This window comes from Oratosquilla oratoria, chromosome 22 (genome assembly GCF_046742065.1).
Source record: "Oratosquilla oratoria isolate Oo_2021 chromosome 22, ASM4674206v1, whole genome shotgun sequence".
Classification (NCBI taxonomy): Eukaryota; Metazoa; Arthropoda; class Malacostraca; order Stomatopoda; family Squillidae; genus Oratosquilla; species Oratosquilla oratoria.
In genome coordinates this window covers 9,491,727-9,505,487 of record NC_134798.1, presented here as the reverse complement: position 1 = coordinate 9,505,487, position 13,761 = coordinate 9,491,727, and the positions used below count along the sequence as shown (strand labels likewise).

Below are 13,761 nucleotides of genomic sequence, written 5' to 3'. Positions count from 1 at the left end.
CACCTCGCTGGACGTTGATCTGAATCACATTTCCATCAACGACACCAACAAGGACTGACAATCATAAATTATCCCATTTGACCCGAGGGGATGAAGATAGCTGCAAGTTTATATCCTCATCGCTGTGGTTGACCGAGTGGGCATAGTCGCCATTGACGATACTTTTTCTGCGCGAGCCTGTGTATGTTGATAATTACTTTGAAGGAAAAGGAGGAAGAGGAGAAAGAGCAGGAGGAGGAGGAAGGGCGGGAGGAGGAAGATGAGGAAGAGCGGTAGGAGGAGGAAGAGGAAGAGGAGGAGGAGGAAGATGAGGAGGAGTAAGAGGAGGAGGACGACGAGGAGGAAAAAGTGGGCTCACCGCGCCTCCCGTGGGTGAGTGGGTGAGTCTGGCATGCGCCAACCCGCTTGGAGGAGGAGGAGGAGGAATAGGAGGAGGAGGAAAATTTACATTTATTAAGCAAAGGTGGGTGGAGATACTCTTAAGCAAGCCGCGACGCCCTTCCTCACACGTCCAAGTCGAGCCTTCACTAATGTGAATCCTCGAACACGAACAAAAGCAAGAAGCGGACAGAAAGGCAAATTATTACATGGCCACTAATTGCTTGTGTATTATTAGACACGAAAAACAATAAGAGACGAAAATGGGGGAAAGATTTATGCACCACACACACACATACATGCGCGCGCGCGCGTGTGTGCGTGTGTGTGTGTGTGTGTGTGTGTGTGTGTGTGTGTGTGTGTGTGTCTTTGTGTACACGTCTACTACATAAGGTCAGGAACCCAAATGTGATGGCTTCGTCAACAGCGGCCAACACCATCATACTTGTTGCCCTCCGTATTTGACAGCCGGGAAGAGTACCAGTCAACATTATATATCTATGCTATAATTAAAACAGAAATGCCAGTCTGTCAGTCAGTGCGACACTGCTGGGGGGCCACGCCGGGCCAAATGGTCTTTATTTGACGCGATACAATATCGAACCATCAAACAGCTGGAGGGCGAGTGGGAAAAAAATCTACCTTTGCTTTTGTACATTAATAATGACTCAATCAAAACGTATATGAAATTCCATATTAACACGTTCCACACCGTGAACACTTGTTCTGTCTCAGAATCGTTAAGTATTCATTTTATATATATATATATATATATATATATATATATATATATATATATATATATATATATATTTCATTAACCTTGTCTATACTGAGTTTTTTTTTTAGATTACTTGAGGTTCATAACGGACGACTCCATTCAGTTGTATTGCAATCCTTCGGTCGAGAAGTGGTTAATTTGCTTGTATATTCAACGTAACTGAAAGTCACACACACACATGCGCGCGCAGCACACAATTATTCATTACATACTGTACATATGACTGCACTAGTCCAACAAAGAAAATTTTTGCTTTGTAATTCAAATCTGAATTAGTTGTCCTTCCTCTCCCTCATCAAACTGCAAACAAAACACACACACGCACACATACATACATACACACACACACACACACATACACACACACACACTCATGCGCACACACACCTACACAGGCGCGCGCGCACACACACTGTTTCACCATGTCTGTCTTCCTACCCATGTCATTCCTTCCACGGTTGAATTATAAGCTGTCTTTGCCATCCTGTCCCCACTCCCACTGCCCTGCCCAAACACCCGCACCATACCAGCGAAGCCCCAGCCCGCTCACCCTTCTCCTTCACACTTTACGCCTCTTCCGCGTGTATCTCCACCCTCCCCATTTGGTTTCTATTCGCTTCCTCCTACACGGAACGAACTCTGACAGCCCATCTTCGCCGCCCCGTTCCCGTTCCTGCCAGACAACTCTGGCGTCCATACTCCCCTCTCAAGCAAATCTGGCTTCAACATGCTCTTATTTATACATGCATGTACAGTACACACACACACACTTTATAAATACATAAACGTGGAGTATTTTCCACAATGACTTCCAGGTGGACAGTGTGACGGATCCAACCTGCCGTCTATCCAGAGACGACTTGTTTGCAGGCTCCTTCAAATGGTACCGATGCGATATCGAGATTCATCCATCCCACTACGCTCCCACCCCCGCTCCAGCTTTGAGTAATCCCCTCCTTCCTACAATCGTGACGATATTACGGGATGACCCACGCAAAGACAAAGAGCGCAAAGATAAATAAATATTGTTCACAGTTTAATAACTACACATACAAACATAGGCGAGTCTCCCAACCCTATCTTCTATACGCGAAAAGCTGAAAGAGATACATATTGAAAGCAGAAAGTGAGTGAGGAGAGAGAGAGAGAGAGAGAGAGAGAGAGAGAGAGAGAGAGAGAGAGAGAGAGAGAGAGAGAGAGGAGAGGAGAGAGAGAGGGAGACAGAGGGGAGAGAGACTGTATTATTGGTCTCACACTTCAACAAACCAAGATACATAATACATTAATCCCCGGAATACTGTCCACTAACCCCGTCCCACCCCTACATCCACCTTTCGTTCAAGTTAACTATTCTCCTTCATTTTACATCACCTCCCATCTATCACACTACTTTACGTAAATGTCATGAATATCTTTAATTAATTCCTCCACCAATTTTTTTATGCTGTATTATTGTTGCTGTCCCCCCTTGCACGCTTTCGTCTTCTTCCATCAACTCGTGCTACTCTCAATCTTCCTTTTTTCAATGTTTCCAAATGTTCACCACGTTCCTAGAGTCCTACTTTTCTCTCTTATACTGTACTTACCTGGTCTCATCTCATTTTCTTTTATCTTTTCTTTAAGCCATATTCACTCCTTTAAATAAAGTTTTCCATGCTGCTACCTTTATCTAGTCAGTCACTCCGCGTGTAGACAGAGCATTCCCCAACAAAAGCATCTTCCTCACTGTATTTTGTACTCTTCCAACCTTGGCTTTCATGAAATCTTTCTATCTAAACTCACCATCCCACTACCACGCGGTGGGAAGTGAGAAACCCCTGGTAGGGATAGCCCTGTCAGTGGTGGAAAGCCGCTGGTTTTCCTAGGGCGATGTTAGGTCACTTCTCTGCCTAGCCAGGACTGTCGGGAACCGACGCATCGAGCCCGTAGCGGGTCCCGGGAATAGAACTCACGACCACCTGTTCATGAGTTCGACACGGTGAACACCAAGTGAGGACGGAGCCTCTATTGGAACGACACTGTTTCCATTGGACTGCTGCATGGCCTTTTCTGTCTACCCATCTTATTCTACCTCTCCAGCCACACTTCTTACATCCGTCTGACTGCACGCCACTTTACCCGTTGCTACGACCATCCCCTTGTATCTGAACACCAACACTTCTACAGTACTCCCATCGTTCGACAAATTTACTTCCTTCCTCCCTCCCTCTTTCATATATCTCCCTAAAGGTTACTCAACTCCAACAGCACTTTACCGCAAGTTCTTATCAGCACCACATCATCCGCAGGCACCACACGCTTACACACATACTCGTTTACACAAAATACAAATTCGTGTACATAACTCATGTTACTTGACCGAAGGGAAGTGTTGGTTTTAATCATTCTTACACCTTGACGAGAATATTGAAGTAGTTTAATGTAAGGACTGGAAGCGGACAACTTTGCTTATTCACCTTTCTCTCTCTTCTCCTCGACCACGCCCCGCTAACGGTAACCGAAAGCACATGAAACGCCGACCACGGCCCAGTACACAACAGGATCCTATTGAACTCTGACTAATAAGAGAGACGAGAAAATATTATTCCCTGCTTCACTGCCATGGTATTTGGCACAGTTGAGAAAGTTAGTTCATCGATAGTCTTGGTTATCTGGAGAGAGACAGAGACAGACACACAGGCAGAGGGAAAATTGTTGAAGCATTCCCTTCCGAATAGAACTGGAAAAAAAATGTTCACTTTCCCGTAACTACCAAACTGTTTTTCATTTCCATGTGACTCAAAAATCTTGTCAAAAATATCAATATTAGTAACAATAATAAGAGCTGAATAAGTCTTAGCAAAGAGAAGAAGAAACTGTTTCCAAACATGGACCAACCTAGGTCAAGTGCTGTCGGCTCCGGTCACCGTGCAACGCTTCATGCAAATTTGGCACAGAATGGAAATAAATTCCCCCGATGATCTATTGCTAGTTACCCATCCTACACTGGGGAAATTGTGTGTGGTAACGCCCAGCATCAATTTCCATCTGTATCGTACGTTCCATTCTGCTTACACTCTCCTTACTAACGGTGATCCTTCGACCCAGTTAGCCTTTGTTTAAGATGGCTTTTTCACAAAATTGATATGGTTGCGATACATCAATCAATTCCCATAAGTACGGTCAGACCTTATAGCTCCACTCACCCCTCTATAACCGTAAGTCAATCCTTGGAAAGCTCACAGTTAAAAAAATAATAATAATTAAAATAAATAAATAATGGGGGGGGGGGCTCCCATCTTTCACCCATCCACATTAAACATTGTATATTATATATATATATATCTATATATATATATATATATACACACACACACACACACACACACAGAAACACGCATGAATATATATAAGGAGGGGGCACATGCCCTTGATTCACCCCTTCAAACACTTGCCACTTCCAACAACAGTGCTGACACTGCTAACATATAGATACATATTTTTAAGACTACTGACTACACAAACCATAACGTCAAACCTTCCCTCCAGTAAACCTACGACCCAGATAGCCTTTCTTTGTACTCTTTTTTGTGTGTAGTTCAGCCTTAATGGGCCAATGCTGGACCGGCCTATCATCCCCAGAGGGACGATACCTCTGTACTTTACCACGGCTGCTTGGTGAGGTTACATATATGGCGAGATGTCCTTCTAAAGTTTTGGTTATGTTGGGATGGCTGTGAACGACGTCAGTAATCTGCGTCATCAATTCAATTACACAGATTAGGTGCTAGCATAGATGTGAGACACTGATCTACCGCACCTCTGATGTCGGCCGTTATGGAGAGAGGTCGGGAAACCATGAAAGTGCTTTGCATTCACCAGGGATCGAACCCGGACATCTCACGTCTCGAGGCAGGAACATTGCCCACTGCTCCGCGCAGCCTACCCTACCATTCTTTCCAAATGATGTCAGCCACAGTTACATTATGGCAAACAATCTGGAAACCATACCGAAGTTGCTTTTAACTCCACTTTTATATATATATATATATATATATATATATATATATATATATATATATATATATATATATATATATATATATATACTGTATATATATTCTGGCGTTACGTACATCACCCGATATCTCATAATGAAGGCCACTACCCAGTTATATGATCACTCAACCTAACCTGGTCCTGTTCGTTAAAAGTTAATGCATGTTTGAAAAAAAGCACCACGTTTTCCAGTTTTGGACATCAAGGCTACAATAAACAAAAAGGATAATAAATACATGACCATCAAGATTAAAACAAATAAAAATACACAAACATCAAGGTTAGAAAAAATAAGGATAAATATATAAACACAACAAAAAAGACAAATATACAAGTAGCCCACATAGTAACAGACTGAAGAGTCGCCATCTTTGAGGATTTTATTTTGGTTGATGTCTGACTTGGATATCTTCTAGTTCCTTTCAGACGATTTTATTCAGCTAAAAGAAACCCCAAATGTTCCCGAGTTAAGAACTTGAGCTGGACGCAAAGAATCCTATACAAAATCAAAATCTTATATTTTCATCGCTAATCCCTGTTACCAACCAATTACTAATTAACATTTAATGGTCAATTTAACTTTTCACTAAATGGTCAGAAGCTCATATTCACCCACAACCTTGTGAACACATTCGCATGCAACCCCCAAAAATAATAATAAATGAATAAATGAAAAATAAAAATAGAATACAACAAATTGAAAAACGTATCTCCGCAGAGATGCAATACGTTAACACTGATGTGTACGACCAACTCGCGACCACTCTTCTGCCAGGAAAGAATTTGTTATCTCGTAATACTTTGGCCCTATTTAATGATCTATAAATTTCCCAAGGCTTGGTATCACAGTTGGGATCAATGAGCAAGTTAATCTGGATCGCCCTTCTGGCATCACTTGCATGACCACTCCCCCTCCTCCTCCTCCAGTCTTCGTCTCTTCGCTCCAGTGACGTTCCCTAAACCGAATAAAAATCTCCCAAAGATAACCAGAATAAAATATCTTGAGCGTCACCGAGGCGACGGGTTTAAGACTTCCTGAGCACAAAGCATAGTACGATGAACACCATACACCAAGTTAAGAGGACTGGATTCTAAAGATTTGACTGGATAATTTTTAAAGGGGTTATACCCTTTTAAATGGGTTTTTATTTCCCTTAATGAGGTTGGATCCCTCTTAAAAGGATCCGAATCCTCTTAAAAAGAATCAAACCACCTTATGAGGGATCCAACACCCTTAGAAAGGATCCAAACCCCTTAAGGTAACTACTTGTAAGGAGAACGTAGTCCCTCGTGATTAACCTGAGGCGACCTGGGTTCTCGCCGAGACTCCACCGTGTTGGCCGGCGCGTTATCTGGGGCGTTTCCCCGTTATGAGGTTAGTTAGTGCGCGCCGCCAATGGGCCCAAGACGGTTTGTATCCGTCTGTTGCTATTAACATGACTATAAAACATTTTGCGTTCATTACTGCAAAGCAAAGAGCATGTGGAGGAGGAAAGGAAGGGCGACGACGAGGAGGAGGGTGGGGGGGAGGGGAGACGTGGGGAAGAGGAGGAGGAGAAAACGAGGGGAGGAGATCAATTAACGGAAGTGGGACGAGAGGGGGATGAGGAAGGAGGAAAAAGAGAGGAGAGAAGGATGGATGGAGGACGAGGAGGAGGAAGAGAAAGTGAAGCGAGGAGAATGTGATAACTGAGGAAGAGGATTGGAAAAGGGAAAAATTGAAAGGGGATAAGAGGAAGAAGAGAGGGGGAACGGAATGGACGGACGAGGAAGGATGAAGCGAAGTGAAGGAGATGAGAATGAGGATGAAGGAGAGGAGAGGAGGAGAAAGAAAAGGAGGAGGAAGAGGAGGAGGAAGAGGAGGAGGAAGAGGAGGAGGAGGAGGAGGAGGAGGGAGGACATGGATAAGGAAGAGGTAAAGGAGAAGTAGGAGGAAAAGGGGGGAAGGAGGAGGAAAAGGAGAAGTAGGAGGAAGAGGAGGGCAAGGAGAAGGAGGAGGAAGAGAAGGAGGAAGGGAGGAGTAGGAGGAGGAGGAGTAGTAGTAGATGGTGGAAGAAGCGATTGTGAAATAGGAGGAAGAAAAATGAAATGAGAAATTGGGAAAAGAAAAAATTAAGGGAGGATAAGGAAGGATGGAGAGAAGAGGGGAGAAGATTGGAGGGTTATAGGACGAAAGGAAAGGTAGAAAAGGGGGGGGGGGGAAGAGAGATAGGGAACAATAAGGAGTCGGGGGAAAGAGAAAGGTAAAAAAAGAGGCAAGAGGAAAATAATATAAAATGGAAAGAGGATTGGAAAATGAGTGGGGGTGGGGGAGAGCAAGAGGGAGAAAGGAAAGAGGAAACAAAGTTGATGAAACAGTCAGGGCGGGAACTCATAACTCATAAGAGGAGAGAGAGAGAGAGAGAGAGAGAGAGAGAGAGAGAGAGAGAGAGAGAGAGAGAGAGAGAGAGAGAGAGAGAGAGAGAGAGAGAAAGAGAGAGAGAGAGAGAGAGAGAGAGAGAGGGAGGGAGAGAGAGAGATGGGGGAAGGGCAGATACCGAAAGGTTAAATATGCATTTCTAGTAAGTGCTGAGTTTCGGATCTGCTTTGTTGTGCTCTTGTAACAATTAATAATAATAATAATAATAATAATAATAATAATAAATTTCCGCACTCTACATCAATTGGACTGCTGCCTCACATGCCAACACCAGTGACCTACCCACAAGCTGTTAGCGAATGCGAAAGCATTTAAGAAAATAATAACAATAAACACTAACAGTAACATCCCCGACTCTAAATCATTCTTAGTGATGCATCCTAGCTTTCCCACCTCGGGGTCATGCAGAGTGTCTGAGTGCTTTTGCAATGTCCAGAACGAGGAGTGAAGTGCAACTGAATATAAAAGGGGCAAATCATTCCCATACATCCATATAAAAGCATAATAAAGTGATTGCGTGGCTCCACACTCCAGCTCCTCTCCCGGATGGCGAGAAGATCACAGATTCCAGCTGAGGTCTTCACATGTAACCCTTGAGGAGAGAAGATCCCTTGTATTTTCCAAGGATATGGTCATCCTCGGGAAGATAAATAAGTGCGACCCACTTCCTTCTCTCTGGTTGCATCGCCCACGCCCTCTTCCTCCGTCTGTAGCTGCGACGACGCCCCTGGGACTCCCGAAGGAGCCGAGTTGTGAGTTGGTGTCGGGCGTGTTTAGGACTGCGAGTAAGCGGGACGAGCCCGGCGGCACCCTGGTGAGAGTGGCTGCTGATGACTGGGACCTCCTCCTCCTCCTCCCTTCGACCCATCACCAAAAGCTCCGCAGTCTTTTAAATGCGTTAGTAAAAAATACCTGCACATGCGTTACGTGCGCGTGTATTATCCGTGCCTTTGTGCGAAGGATAGCTGCCTAAGCCGTGGCTTGAGAAAGGGGCGTGTGGTCGTGATTGTGTGTTTGGCCGCCGCCGCTGCCGCACCCACCCGGGGGAGGGGGGGCGCGGCGCCGCAAGCAGCGGCCGCAGCCGCAGCAGCACGCGGAGGTGCCACACTGGGGAGGAACACCACAGAGCACAGCAAGAGCACTACGTTACACACAAGGAGCACTACACAGCACACCAGCAGCACCACAGCACAGCACACCCAACACCAGCCCCACGCCCACACCTACCTCGTGACACCCGCACGCCCACTTGCCCCTTTGTAGAGAGCCGAGAAAGGCGCCGCACTGCAGGAAAAGCAAGAGGGAGAACGCAGTTACACACGGCCTGCCTGCCCGCCGTGCGCCATCCACGCAGCCAACCAAACAACCAACCATGTACAGCCGCAACACCAAGTTCTGAACCACCCTATGATTGACGCTATACAAATATATATATATATATATATATCTATATATATATATATATATCTATATATATATATATATATACACAAATACAAACGCGTACATGATATATATTTGTATTGAAAATATATCAAACAAGTAACGTTACATTTACATTGTGAAAACCATACACTCGTTATGGTTTAAGGTATGCAAATACTAACTTTACCAATTAAATATCTGATATATTTTTCATACAGAAATATCAAATACGCATGAGATACTATACTGTAAGGTATTCTTCATATATATATATATATATATATATATATATATATATATATATATATATATATATATATATATATATATACAGTACAGACCACAGGGCGGTTCAAAATCTCTGCTTGCGACTGTACGCACACAAGCGGAAAAGAAGGGCAATGAAATGGAGGGAGGCGTGGAAAAAATGGAAGTGAAGGAAGAGGGTGAAGGAGGCAGGGACCTGAGAACGGCGCTGGGTGTAGAGTCTAAAAGGAGAAGGTGGCGGAGAGGAGGAGGGGAAGGAAAGGAAAGGAGGAGGAGAAGGGAAGGGGAGGAGGAAGAGGGAAGAGGAGGAGGGGGAAGAAAGGAGAAGAAAGGAAGGGGAGGAGGAGAAGGGAAGGGGAGAAGGGAAGGGGAGGAGGAAGAGGGAGGAGGAGGATGGAAGGGAAGGAGTGGATGAGGAAGGGAAGGAGGAGGAGAGGAGGGAAGGAAAGGAGGAAAGAAAGGGAAGGGAAGGAGGAAAGAGGGAGAAGGAAGAGGAAGGAGGGAAAGGGAAGAGGGAAGGCGAGAAGGAGGGAAAGGGTGGAGGGAAGGCGGAAGGAGGGAAAGGGGAGGAGAAGGGAAAGTGGGAGAAGGGAAAGGGAGGAGGAGGAGGAGGAGGGAAGGTGGAAGGAGGAAAGGGCGGAGAAGGGAAGGAGAGGAGGAGGGAAGGGAGGAGGAGGAGGGAAGGAGGAGGAGGAAGGGAAGGGGAGAGGAGGGAAGGAGGGAGGGAAGGGGGGAGGAGGAGGAGGGAAGGGAGGAGGAGGAGGGAAGGGGGGAGGAGGAGGAGGGAAGGGAGGAGGAGGAGGGAAGGGGAAGGAGGAGGGAAAGGGAAGGTGGAAGGAAGGAGGAGGGAAAAGGGGAGGTAAAGGGAAAGGGAGGTGGAAGAGGAGGGAAGGGGGAAGGAGGAGAGAAAGGGGAGGAGAAGGGAAGGAGAGGAGGAGGGAAGGGAGGAGGAGGAGGGAAGGGAGGAGGAGGAGGGAAGGGAGGAGGAGGAGGGAAGGGGAAGGAGGAGGGAAGGGGAAGGAGGAGGGAAAGGGAAGGTGGAAGGAAGAAGGAGGGAAAGGGGAGGAGAAAGGAAGGGGATGAGGATGGAAAGGGGAGGAGAAGGGAAGGGGAGGAGGAAAAGGGAGGAGGAGGAAAAGGGGGGGAGGAAGAGGAGGAGGAGGGATGTGGCGGAGGAGGGAAGGGGAGGAAGGATGTGGCGGAGGAGGGGAGAAATGGGAAGGAAAGGCAAGAGAAAAATTATACATATAAAAAAAGAGGGAGGTGGATGAGGAAAGGCGAGGAAGAGGAGGAAGCAGGAGAAAGAAAAAGAGGAGGCGGTGGTAGGGAGGATGGAGGGGAAGGGCCAGAGGGAAGGACGAGGAAACAAGGGGAGTGAGAAAGGAAAAAGAAGAACGGGATGAATTCAGTGAAGAGGAGAAGGGGAGGAGTAAGGAGGGAGAGGAGAAAAAGAGAAAAGGATGAGCAGGAACGGGAGAAGGAAAAGGGGAGGAGAATGAGGAAGAGGAGGAAAGGGACGAGCAAGAGGAGATGGAAGAAGAGAAGGAAAGAGAGGAGGAGGGAGAGAATGAAAGGGAGGAGGAGGAGGAAGAGAAGGAAAGGGAGGAGGAGGAAGAGAAGGAAAGGGAGGAGGAGGAAGAGAATGAAAGGGAGGAGAGAGGAGGGAGAGGGGGAGGAAAAGGAAAGGGAAAGGGAAAGGGAGGGGAAGGAAACGAAGGAGGGAAGGGATGAGGAGGAAAGGGAACGAAGAGGAAGGGGTGGAGGAGAAGTAGGGAAAGGAAAGGGAGGGGAAGGAAACGAAGGAGGGAAGGGATGAGGAGGAAGAGGGAGGAGAGGAGGAGGTGGAGGAGGAGGAAAAGGAGAGAGAGAGGAAGGAAACGAAGGAGGGAAGGGATGAGGAGGAAGAAGGAGCGGAGGAGGAGGAGGAGGAAGGAAACGAAGGAGGGAAGGGATGAGGAGGAAGAAGGAGCGGAGGAGGAGGAGGAGGAAGGTGAGGAAGGGTACCAGGAAGGAGGAGACTTGAGACACAGGGTCAACTGCAAATGCTGGCTCCGGCTCCACAAAGAGACTCGGCGTACTCAAGAGGACAAAGAAAAGGAAAAGTCTACAACAAAAGGATACTCCGAGGGAAGATGGAGGAAGAGGAAGAGGACCGGAGGACCACGTGTCAAGTATAAAGGATGCAGGAACTCGAGGGCGACTACCTTCGAGTGAGGGGAACCCTGGAGGGGGACGTGTGTGAGGAGCATCAAATCCACCAGATTTATATACACACAGTCAGCATTTCCACTTCATATAGCACGGGATATATATATAGATATTTATATATATATATATATGAATGGGAGGGTCTTCTGATTACAATCACATAAGTATATTACTAATGAAGGTGCAAAAAGAAGAAGAAAACACGGGTCTAGTTCGGAGTTTATTCCTGGTCGATTTCGCTCTAAGCTTCTTCGGAGGAATGTAGGGGGAGGGAGGAGAAAAGTAGGAGGAGTAGGAGTAGGAGGAGGAAGAGTAGGAGGAGGAAGAGTAGGAGGAGGAGCAAGAGGAGGAGGAGGAGGAGGAGCAAGAGGAGGAGGAGGAGGTAGAGAAGGCGGAGGAGGAGATAGAGAAGGCGGAGGAGGAGGTAAGAAGCTTAGAACGAAACCGGTCAGGAATAAACTTGGAATTAGACCCGTGTCTTCTTTTTTTTCCATCTTTTTCAACTTGTCACAATGTCTCAACATACATTACTGATGTGGGATTTAAACAATCAATGACAAGAACACCAGCATTATGGTCATAATCATTTAATTCATCAATAAAATATTCTATAGCAAGATCAGAAATATCATATCATGTGAAGGTGCAAGGAAAATACATATATAATTGGAGTTTACACTACGCTCCAATAAAAACGTAAAATACTATCGCTGACAACACATTACTGGTGACAATATGCTTGTTACAATTGGTGCCGAACAAAACTCCATGGTGTCAATAATGTTGGTAGTTGTGACATATATGTTACATTAGGTTACTACTTCGACTTGTGCCACCATTCTGCCTGAACGCAAACTGAAACACAGGTGACACAGTTAACGCAGCACAGAACAAAGGCAGAGTTCCTGTTATAGAATTGAAGTAAAGTTTAAGCTTCTCTCTCACTTCGAATACTTAACTAGTGCATCTAGAAGTATTCCAAGTGAGAGAGAAATTAAAACTATAATTTACTTCTGCAACAGGAAGTCAGCATTTTCTCTGTGCTATGTTGCCTGTGTCGCCTGCATCTCAGTTGTGCTCAGGCTAAGAGTGTGTTAATTACGTTGGTAAACATCACAAGGAAACGACAAAGCAACTTCCAACCCGAAAACATCACGTAGTCCGCACAAATGTCATTATTCAACCTCTTCACTCTCATGATGCACTTCTTGGATTTTCTTTTTTTAATATCAAATGATTCTATTCAGGTAAAGGGAGCAACCTCTGCCCATTCTGAAAAGATTGAAGTTCTCCCGATTCAGTTCGTTGCGATTACAAACTTCTCCAGCTTGGTTCTCGAAGTTAGACAACTTTATTCAGGTCAAGGGGAGGATATCATACTGAAGGAAATTAAGAGTCCAAGAACAGATAATACATGAAACATGAAACAAAATGAGGGAGAGTGTTATACAAATATCCAAGAACACAGAGAAAATGGAAGAGAGAGAGAGATACTACCCACTATGGACAGGTGACACCCTTCATATATATTATTTTGGCATTACTAATGCCAGATATTTCAATCATCTGAGGAAAGGGCAGATTCGATACAATACAAGCCAAAACAGGGTCTCGTACATTAAAATTAAATCATATCTAATATAAAAGGGTAGTTGACCACAGTCACTGGTGAGAGAGGGGACAATGAGCTGTGTCTGTGGGAGACAGATCCTGACCACTTTCACCACACAGTTGCAAGAGGATGGAGGTTGTTTGAGTGAGAGAAAAAAATAGTATATAAGGTTAGAGCTATACTGAAGGCATCATATCCATTTATCAAAATTTTGCCTTAAATTCAATGTTTTGACCTGGTTTACATATATATATATATATATTTTTTCAAAATTATCCCACAAACTGATGCATCTATGTGGAAAGCTGTGCTTCCTAGAGAGTTAAGGCAATACGTCCTTATTTTTTTCTTTATTATGACCTCTTGTTGTTCTTCCATAACACACCAGCAGATCCTCTGTCCATTTTTCTATTATTTTTGTGATTTATGTAGCATTACCATATCACCTGATCTTAACATTATTATCTAACACCTTTCTCTCTCCACTTATCCAATGTGGAAACTCCAAGCTTTTTCATGGTCTCTCCTTATGTCCTCATTCATGTAATGATGTACCATTCTATGTTCATTTAGAATTTATCATCTCTTTTCATTTTCTTTATAATGGTTTTCTGGAGACAGATAAGCTTTGAT

At 45.1% G+C, this 13,761-nt stretch overlaps 1 protein-coding gene across 18 annotated transcripts in view; it reads right to left on the bottom strand.

Moving 5' to 3' along the window:
* Positions 1–13,761, bottom strand: part of Ssdp (Sequence-specific single-stranded DNA-binding protein) — a 575,744-nt gene that overhangs the window by 246,160 nt on the left and 315,823 nt on the right. For 2 of the 18 annotated variants that reach the window (XM_076205599.1, XM_076205592.1), the window contains one exon: positions 8,844–8,900. The exons of the other annotated variants lie outside the window; for them this stretch is intronic. In XM_076205599.1, the coding sequence (XP_076061714.1) occupies positions 8,844–8,900 (57 nt within the window). The remainder of the gene's footprint in view (positions 1–8,843; positions 8,901–13,761) is intronic. 18 annotated transcript variants of the gene reach the window in all.